At 43.6% G+C, this 10,397-nt stretch overlaps 2 protein-coding genes across 2 annotated transcripts; one reads left to right on the top strand and one right to left on the bottom strand.

The window, feature by feature from the left end:
• Positions 1–999: 999 nt before the first annotated feature.
• Positions 1,000–4,093, bottom strand: ndufa8 (NADH:ubiquinone oxidoreductase subunit A8). Its single transcript, XM_067249892.1, has 4 exons — positions 3,927–4,093; positions 3,097–3,260; positions 1,772–1,937; positions 1,000–1,333 (listed from the first exon to the last, which is right to left on the bottom strand). The coding sequence occupies exons 1-4, from the start codon at positions 3,975–3,977 to the stop codon at positions 1,196–1,198; spliced, it is 519 nt and encodes a 172-aa protein (XP_067105993.1). The 5' UTR covers positions 3,978–4,093; the 3' UTR covers positions 1,000–1,195.
• A 312-nt stretch (positions 4,094–4,405) lies between these two features.
• morn5 (MORN repeat containing 5) lies at positions 4,406–9,936 on the top strand. Its single transcript, XM_067249893.1, has 5 exons — positions 4,406–4,477; positions 4,648–4,795; positions 5,258–5,369; positions 5,695–5,826; positions 9,773–9,936. The coding sequence occupies exons 1-5, from the start codon at positions 4,431–4,433 to the stop codon at positions 9,856–9,858; spliced, it is 525 nt and encodes a 174-aa protein (XP_067105994.1). The 5' UTR covers positions 4,406–4,430; the 3' UTR covers positions 9,859–9,936.
• Positions 9,937–10,397: the final 461 nt, after the last annotated feature.

A 10,397-nucleotide genomic window follows, 5' to 3' on the forward strand; every position in this document is an offset into this window, starting at 1 on the left:
GGGCTGTTTCCAGCCATAGCAAGCTACCTTAAAAAGCTAATTAGAGTAAATAATAGGCCTACTTAACTCACAATACTTACATAACAGGTACAGTTTTTCTTGTGACGTTGGTTGTTATTCTGTCTCCTCCGGAAATCCTTGAGGTAATCTTTCATAGGGATCCCCTTCTGGAGTTCCGCAAGGTCTTCAAGGCATCGATAAGCCATCGTTTGAAGTGAGTTTACTCCTTTTTTGGTACTTATATGGTCCACATGTGATGACATCACTGTCCTATTACATTATGATGTCAAAAAGGTGTCTTGAGAACCAGATGTGAACACCATAGATATCTGTGGTGAACACCTCCACCTCTACAAAGAATAAGTTATTTGACCTCTACCACAGATATATATAAAGGACCTCTACCACAAGTAATGACATCACTGTCCTATTACATTATGATGTCACAAAGGTGTATGAGAGTCAGTCACGTTAGAATCCATAGCAATATAAAATGGCACAGGAAGAAATATCAGAAAGTGTAAAGATAATGCATTTACAGGCAGTGCTGGAAACTGTAGGACTCATGTAGGCCACAGACTTTTGGGTCTGATACAGTACAACAAATCAATCTTCCTAATCTCTCTGCGCTGGAAAAAAACTTGCATTTCCCCATTACATCTGTTAGTTCATAAGCTGTAAGTAACCTTTGTGTAACTTCGTCAAACTGACATAAGTCAGTGTTTTGGTTGAGTGCACATTCTTTTTTTACCTTTTCAAAAGGCGTCAAATTTAGAGGATTACACAGAACAATAACACAAGTTCTATGTGGATACACAATACAAATAAATCAAGCAAACAGTTAGTCAGAAAGTCTTTGGAAAAATAAGCTACTCACCATTTTATTTTATTATATTACTAAAGTATAACATGTGACAGTTAAAACATTATACTTTTAAACCCTGCAATCACCAAACATCACACAGGCTTTCCGACCAAAAAAAACAAATGTGCACAGAATGATAAATTAAATCTGTTTTATTTCACAACAACAATAACACAACATGAAGTTGCCTTTGTTCATTTGTTACATTTACATAGGAATAGGAGAGCTATGTGGCCATATGCGGGTGAGTCCAGCTTCACTTCCTGTCTAGAGGTCAGATGTCAGCGGGTGTGGCTGGAGGACCCCTTGGAGTAGGGCGTCGAGCCTCCCTCACCAGTCCCAGAAGAAGAGCTTGCTGCCGTGCTTGGAGGGCTGCAGCTGGCCCTCGATAACGGGGTTGGGCTCCGGACGGGGCTTCGAATGGTACGGGTTCTCCGGGAGGGGTCGCGAGGTCGCCACCTTTGTCACCTGGGAAAGGGGAGGTGGGACACGGACGTGAATTAGCTTAGTGACCTGGGAGAGGGGAAGAACAAGCAGGAGGCTCCGGAGAGGACTAACATGGATGCAGGGAGCGAGCTCTCAGGCTTTCATGCTCCGCGTCATCGCAGGGGAAATGTTTTGCTGACAGCAGAGCAAGCAAACATGTCTGTGTCAACAAGCTTTGAGGGGCGTTGCTCAGTCAGCCTCTACACCTCAGCAGGGGGAGGGACAGAGCTGCAGTGTGTACAGCCAACCACAGGCAGGCCAGACACTCAAGGCCTCCCTACAATAATGAATGTGCCTTTCTAAATGCCACTTAACAGACTTGGTTGACCACAAACAAACCTCAAGCTTCAATGCCGTTTAGAAACTATATTTCAAGCTCTAACACCTCAACCTCATTCCCCACAACCCCTTCCCCCTCACCTTAGACAGGTCGCCCAGGTTAGGTCTCTCCCAGCCCAGCTTGTCCAGGGCACAGCTGTCAAAGGCCTGCTGCTTCTGGCGACATTGACGCAGCTCGGCCAGGTTGGAATAGTCAAGGCAGGTCCAGTACTCTGTGAAGGACTCGGCACAGCTGCCCTTGATCTGCCTGGAACACATGGGGGGGGGGGGGGGGGGGACAGAGAGGAGGCCGCCATTTTATTTTAATATTTATTATACTAGAGACTAGAACTGCACCTGGACTTAAAAATTTACCGTGACTTAATCTAACATGGAGAAATTCATTCGAACAGAGGTATGGTAATAGGTTATTTGAGCTACTTTTTAGGGACCCACAAGCCTCAAACAACCAGTGTAATGACCGGTTTAGTCAACTGCTCTATTATAATAATTGAATTCATCACCATGCTCTGCAGCCCTGTGTTTACATCTGGACTGACCTCAACTGTTTATTTGTGCCTGTTATGGAAGCTGTCAAGTAATTATTGGTGAGACTGGGCCTGGGCCACATCCAATCAGTATCGTGCTCTCGTGTGTTCTGATCTGGTCTTTCCTGGTCTGGTATGGCTTGGTCTAGTCTGCTCTGGTCAAGCCTGGTATTTTTCTCCCTGGTCTGATCTGGCATTGGCTGGTCTGGTCTGGTGCCCTGACAGACCCCAGTGCTCTCAGAGGCACCAAGGTGCTGTTACGGTCCACATGTCTTCAGTAAACACAGACACCACGCCTCACAGTGACACAAACCAGAACCCTTCCTTTACACCGTGTCTGACAGACAGGCAGGTTGAGAGACAGACAGGCAGGTTGAGAGACAGACAGGCAGGTTGAGAGACAGACAGGCAGGTTGAGAGACAGACAGGCAGGTTGAGAGAAAGACATGACGACAGGCTGACAAAGACAGGCAGGCTGAGACAGACAGTTCAGAGAGACATTCAGACAGACAAGTGCAAGCCTATTCCTTGTTAGCTAGTCTCCCCCCCCCCCCCTCTGGCACCTACTGAGAGGAAACACAGGATCACTGTGTGAACCTATTCTAGAGAACCAAAATATCACCCGAGTGATTGGTGGTCTTGTTATTTGAAGAATACAAGCATGGTTAGACACATTATCATAAAGACCTAACAGCTCAGATCATTACAACAAACAACAACAAATGTTTTTCAGAATGCAAGCAAGGCTTGTCTAAGAAATTAAAATAATATTAATAAGTTTTGCCCCGGTCCTTGTCCCAGAAACTTCACCACGTCTGCTGTATCATTGTATATACCATTAAACAACAGTTTTTGCTTACACAGTTTTAAGCAGCTTACCTGAAGAAGTTGAGTGCACACTCGTTGACTTTCCTCCCCTCCTCCAGACATTTCCGGGGGTCCTTCTCTTCCCAGCGACACAGCATGAACTCCTTGTTGGGCTTGTCGCACTGGGAGCCATAGTGGTGGGCGGCTGCCTTTAGAACTGCAGACGATACATTGATCTGCAAAAGCACAACACCACATACATTACATAGCCTAGTGCAATACTAACAACGAAAATAATTAAACAGCTAGTAGTCAGATAAGTAGCCTATGTCCTAAGAGATATGCAATTATGCATTTGAATCACTGTCTGTATAATATTGGTATAATTGTTATTTTCTCCATATCCCTGTCCTTAAATGTCCCCAAGCACACAGTACAACAACAAAGCCAGCTTATATTATGTAGCTATTGGAGTTCTGGTAGCAAAAGAGCTGATAGCATGTTAGTGATCTACTGCACAGTCAACCAGTCAAGTAATTATGTTCGCAATAACCAATTCAACAAAAATATTTGCAAACTGTTATGCAGTAACATGGCACTCGTGTCATATATATTATCAGTCCACAACAACAAGCAACTAACTGGTTCTATGATAAGCTTTGACTAACCACCGAAATTACTGTAGTATACAACGTTACGTAAGGTGGGACGTTGTTCTGGTTAGTGTATTATGTTAGCATAATGTCAATGCATAATACACTGTCTGCAATTACTTAGCTCATTGGCTAGTAAGTTTACATGCTAATTTTCTGCTCTACAAAGAGACAGCTTACAGTAGACATGCTAGCAAGTTAGCATGTATTTTCAGACAATTTCTCTTTTGTTGCTGGCTTTCTACTTGCCTCCTCCACATTTAGCTCCTGCAAGGAGGGGATCTCCACCGAACTTGGCATAGTTCGGTCTCTGTAGAATGAATCAAAGTCAAAGAATCGTACTCTACGCTCCAAAAACACATTCAAGGTCCTCTTCTAGATCCAGGACGAGGCCGCACAAGGAAGGTCAGTTTACTGCGCCTGCTCACGCTTGTGAGGCGCACAATAATGACGCACTCTAAAGCGCGGAGAGAAACTCGATGTGCCAGTCATATGGACTCTAAATAGCCTACTTGTTTTGAATAATGTGCAATGTTCATAAATACTAAATAGGCCTACTGATCGCATAATTTCTTTGTTTCAATAAAACTCCACTCCATGACTCCAGAAAGATATCTGTCTCTGTCACTGTGCAAAGCGTCCAAGTTCCCATGGCAACGTTTCCAAACTTCTTTCCTTCTGAATCTGAATTTTTGCCTACGTTACATAGGCTAGCTACTGTATTTCTTGCTCACAATCTGATTTATAAATCACATGGAATTCACAGGTAGTAGTTACACAGGAGAATTTAAGAATGGCAGGTAAAGTGCAAAATAGACGCTCAGAAATAATACAGTCGTTCCAAATGACATGTCGCTGACTGCATGCTATGCTGCTACTGTAGGGGAGCTTGTAGGTAGTGCTAGATTTAGTTCCGTTTGCTCCAGATTAGTCAATGCTCATCCTGTGTCTGCTTTGCTCTTCTTTCCAGGATGGAGGGAAAAGGAGAGTACGTGTTCCCCACTGAAACCAAATATGTTGGAGAGATGAGAGATGGGATGTTCCATGGAAAAGGTGTTCTTTATTTTCATAATGGCAGCAAATACGAAGGGACCTGGGAGAAAGGGATATCCAAACAGGTGCTCAGCATACTTTCTGTGTGTTTCACATTGGTTATAGTGCACATGACATATGGTACTTTGTAGCAATCATTCGCATTGTTGCAGTTATTAGGTTTCCCTCTATCTTCTCCTGCACATGCTCTCTGAACATCCCAATCAGGAAAGACATTCATCTTTGGTCAATTTGCTCTGAAACACTTCTTCATGCATGTCATGCCATGATAGTAGCTGGTTCGATCATTATCATGATTGCAACTGTGGCTTATTAGAAACAGCCCAGCCCAAGACTAATCAGGCTTCCGGCTACCTGATGGTCTGCCAGCCCAGACCTCCCCTGTGCTCCTGCTACAACATCTGCTGGCAACAAATTCCAGCTCCACACACGTGCTCTAACTGTTACCTATACGAACATCTCAGTTTGTTGCCTAAGTGCTCATGAACAAATGGAATTGGTGTTTGATGCTTGATTCTGATCCACAGGGCAAGTATACTTTCTCAGATGGTCTGGAGTACCAGGAGAAAGACTGGGAGTTCTGTGACGGTTATGACAGGCAGTTCTACACTGAGAGGTGCAATGGCCTCAAACCTGCAGGTCAGACTCCGGTCACTTCTAAGCTCTCTAGTATCAAATTAGACCTATAAAGGTTCCTACTAGGTGGAACACTGCCTGTGACAGGTAGCCCTGTGTGTGGTCGGATCTTTTTGGTATGTGGAGATGCAGTGTCAGACTAGTCGTAGGCTAAGGCTAGTCAACCCTCCTGATCATGTAAGTTAGTTAACATTTTGACAAATTAGCGGTGCTCAGTCTGGGCCAAAAAACTAATTTAATACAATCTTGTTTTGTCATTGTAGTTTTTCATATATGTAGTCCTTGGAGTTGTGTGTTGATAGTCCATGAGCTCTCTGTCTCCCTGCAGGTGAGTCTCAGCTAACTGACCTGGACCCTCCGCGGGTCGTCCCAGAGGGCTGCTATGACTGTGGTGACGGGTTCTACCACCCGGACACCAGGGTCATCATCGACTACCACGGGAACTTTCTGAGGAACACAGGTGAGGGCCAGCACCCAGCCTCCGAACTGGGTGTATTTATAGGTTAAACATTTTTTCATTTCCCAATTCTTCCATGTTTATACTTAAAGCCAAAGATAATTTTACTAGTAAGTATTATTTAGACATATTGTAGACATGTGTTAACAAAAGTAGTGCCACCCTGATCATTCATATTATCTAATCCAACAAGATAATTCAGATATGGACAAACTGATGCTATCTTGTAGTGATGACTCATCTGAGGTCCGCTCAACCAGACGTGCTTCTATACTGCAGTCATTTTAGCTTTGTTTTCAAAAGCAAATCCAAAACACATTTTTCCACCCACCGAGTGCCTAATGTGGGATCTTTGATTTGAAGGGAATGCGGTTTGTCAGTTTTCCAGATTGGAATTCCTATTTTTCTGCCAGTTTTTCCTGGTTTTGCATCATCAGACAATGTCATGGATTAGAACGGGTTGTGGGTTTAATTGTCATCGCTCTCTGTGGATGGGAAGGAGGAGGGGAAGGATGAGGAAGAGGTGGATGAGAAGGACAAGGAGGAAAGAAGGGGTATTGTTATAGACAACCGTCCGTGATGTCATGTCTCAGGAAGAAGCAAACACGTGTTATCTCCTGGGAGGGGTGGCAACACATGTAAGAAATCAAACACAGACTTTGTGTCACAAGCCTGAGTGTTTGTCTGAACATTGGCAAGCGGTGTAGTTTACATTATTTACTTCCGCCCGGACAAGGATATACTGTGGTAAAAATGTTAAAGTTCATGTAGAAGAATAGAATTTAGTAACATGTAATGAATCACAGTGTTGACCCAAGCATGACTTCATGTCTCATTTGTGTGAACAGAGGTGCACTTCCTTAGCAGGTGTCGTGAACGTTAGCAGAGAGAGATGTGGTGCTGTTTTTATGAGGAGTGTAGCATATTCAACTGATCTGTGTCAGAGACAGAAAATGTGTGTCTGTGTGTGTTGGTGTGTCTGTCGTAAAGTCCCCCTCATGCCCAGCATCAGCAGTATTTAAAATCCATCTGTGTTTTTAAAGAATGCAGAAGTCTGCCTTTGTGCGTATATGTGTGTGGAGAATGCTCCGTATCCTGTATGGATTTATTTTAATCTTTGAGAGGTGAAGGTACATTTGTCCAAATGGGTGTGAAGACACAATTTATTGCCGGTGGCTTCCCTTCCGGATGAGACCGCAGGCAGGACGGGAGGAACCGCTCTCCCCACAGGGATGTTTCAGGGAGTACGATGGAGGAAGGAGCGCCACTCACAGCTGTGGGACAGGAGAACTGAGAGGGGGGGGGGGGGTTGACACGCAGGAAGCTGGCCCAGGGAGCTGCTGCGGGGCTGGGCAGGAAGGGTCAGGAAATGCCCAGGCTTTGGGCCAAGACCTGGGTGAGGAGAAGCAGAAAGCAGATGGGAGGAAGCCCTGAGGAATCTCCCTCACACAGCAGTCTGGGTCAGACAGGTCACCTGAAGGCAGCCCAGCCCCTCTCAGGATGAGGAGTGTGTGTGTGTCTGTGTGTGTGTGTGTGTGTGTGTGTGTGTGTGTGTGTGTGTGTGTGTGTGTGTGTGTGTGTGTGTGTGTGTGTGTGTGTGTGTGTGTGTGTGTGTGTGTGTGTGTGTGTGTGTGTGTGTGAAGGCTGTGGCTCTTCACCTGTGCTAATTGTTGGTCTGTTGACTGCCAGCTAATGTCACATGTAGATCGCTGATGTGTCAGTTGTCCCACCTTGTGACAATCTTAACAGTTATGTTTCTTTTTAAATCAGACACGAGAACTTCCCTATAACCTAGACATAAGTACTTTAAAATGCCACTGTCAATTTTGTAGTAGAAGACGGAGCTGTTGGACATCTCTAACCCTATCATCCACATTTGAAGAAGTCCTCAGACTTTTCTTCGTTTTATTCTCAGTTTCTCTCCTTTGCCATGGGAACGAGCGGAGCTCAGCTGCCTGTTGCCATATTGTTTGTTGCACTTTCCTGCCACTGGAATAACTGCTCCTTTGAAAAACTGGCTAAAAGTTCCCATCCAAAACAAGCCACCATGCCAAAGAAAACAGACGGACTCCCGCCACACTGCCACTCAAATGGATGGCTGACTGAGCCGTTTCACTGCAGATACAATCAGCGAGTTAGTCTGTTTAGAACAACACCCCCCGGTCTTTTCATGTAGACATCTCTTACTCGTGTCCAAATCCTTTAAGATTATTAACATATTTACAAATTAATCACCCAGAACCAAACAACGTGTTTAATGTTAGTTATTGATATGGTAACTCGGCATTATAACGGCCAATGTGATCTCACTCCTCATTAACGCGATTGTTTCTGTGTTGGAAGGAAATACTTTTCCCTTCGAGTGTATTTTAAGGATTAAGATAAACATGTTTTAACTAGGTGCCATTATCGCTTCCCGCCACACACTCCAGCATGTAGCCTACAGTACAACGGTAACTCTGGAAGACTGTATAGAGAGACTGAAATGTTATTGATTTGTATGGTTAGATTTTATTCAGTCTATGAATAGTATTATAGACTGATTGTTATTTTATGTGCATGATTTATTTAAATCAAAACGAAATAAGAAGTCTAATGAGCCTAAAGGAGTCATTTTAATAACTCATTATAGCCTGTCGAATGTTTGTTCACATTCAACATGGCCACTGACATAAAATTGTTTCTTTAACAATTTAAATAGCTTATCTAAGTCTAATATTTTCTAAATCGGTTATTCTTTGTTTTCATTTTTTTACATTACATCTGTATTGTTAAAACCACACATAAGAAAATGTAAGTGCCACTCAGAACTGTGCGTCATACATTCTAAACGCAAAATTACAATTTATTAGATTGCACCTAGCCAGGGCCACCTGCACGTGCCCTCAAACAGAATTGTATTGAGGTCTCAATTTAGCAGTCATTTAAACGCTCAGCAGAACTATTACAACCCCTAAAGGGCATGTTACAGAAAATATGAAAATGTGTGAATTCTAGGCCATGTCATTACCATAAACCCACGCGCGCTTGGGGGGAAACTAATTGCGGTTCGACCCTGACCACGCGACCGCAGTAGCATAGGTATTAATTAGTTTTAAAATAGTTAAGAAATGTCCTTCTCGAGGGTGACCCCTTGTTTTGCGAAAGGGGAGGAAACGAACGCCACAAAGGGTGGAAATTGTTCCGTTTGCAGCTGCCGCAGAGGCCTGTAGTACTACTATGGGCTATAGGCTATGCGGACTGCATGGTCTGTGATTTCAATTGCCGAATGCTTGAGCCAGGTAGAGTGAGGAGAGGCAACTGGAGTGGCTGTTAGGGCTATCGCAAGCAATTACGGACAATCAGAGGAGCGCTCGAGACCTGTTCCCAACAATGGAACCCGCGCGCCGTGTTCCTGGGGGTGAGCGCTCAAGTGTGTGCAGCTGCGCGCGCTGCGATTCTCTCCCAGCAGAGCGGCTACCTCTTTGCTCCGCAATTAGCGACTCGTTTTAGTTTTAACTATGACAAATACTATTTTATCCGCTGTTTTGGCAGTCGAGTCATCGTTTTAAAATTGACTACAATTTTTGCCTTGTGATTTATTGGTGGTTGAAGTGGCACTGAGAAGTTATTTTCCTAATTATTATCTTGATTTGACACATTTTCCCCGAGACTGAATGGCACTTGAATGTGTCAGTTTCAAAAGCAAATCTCCTAGGACGGAATTGTAAAGACTATCCAGGGGCTATTCTGCTTTCTTTATTAAAGATGTTCTTTTTTTCTTTTTTTGTTAGACTATTAGGCTTAACTGCAAGCTATAGCCTACAGTCTTAACAGATTAGGGCTACATTTATTTTCGCCCACGCCCTACGAACGAAACATGTATCGGCTACCAATCACTGGACAATCCGGGGATTTGAATTAATGATTTAATATTGATGGAAAATTAATATAAATTATGTTTCACCAGATGACGACGAGCACGAGTGGATTGTGCGCACCTGTCGGAAGAGCTGGGACGAGATTGTTGGACATTTAGGCCCACCGGATAACTAATCGCTAACTGTGACCCTGGGAGCCGAACGGCAGAATGGAGCGAAACGTTGCAAACCTTAAATAAAACATAATTTCTTTTCACTGACGGCTCTTGTTCAAGTTCAGAAGTCCAGGACCAAGTTTATGATTGAAATAGCACAGCATACACTTAGCTTATCAGTAGACTAATTATTATAAAATAAGTAACGTTATTTGAGTGAAATTAGTCATTTAAATCAGCTCAAGAATTTAAAATATCAACGAATGTTTTACTTAATGCTTGTTCACAACACTTCCTTCTCAGCATGACTCTAAAGCGCTCCTGCTGCATTTCAATGTAATCAATGTCACATTGTTCCTTCCAATGTCTGCCCAATAGTAGAGGCCTATACTCAGCAGGTCCAATCAACATCCTATAGTGATCATCTCAGTCTGGTCCATGAGAAACATCCACCAACAACTCAAACTGGAAAAGCATTTTCACTATGAAGTGACATAGCTTGTTCTTTATCTCAGATATCTCTGATTTTCTTTGTCTGTTTTCTGTGTGTTTCTCAGTG

The sequence above is a fragment of the Osmerus mordax genome, chromosome 14, assembly GCF_038355195.1.
Source record: "Osmerus mordax isolate fOsmMor3 chromosome 14, fOsmMor3.pri, whole genome shotgun sequence".
In the NCBI taxonomy this organism is placed as follows: domain Eukaryota; kingdom Metazoa; phylum Chordata; class Actinopteri; order Osmeriformes; family Osmeridae; genus Osmerus; species Osmerus mordax.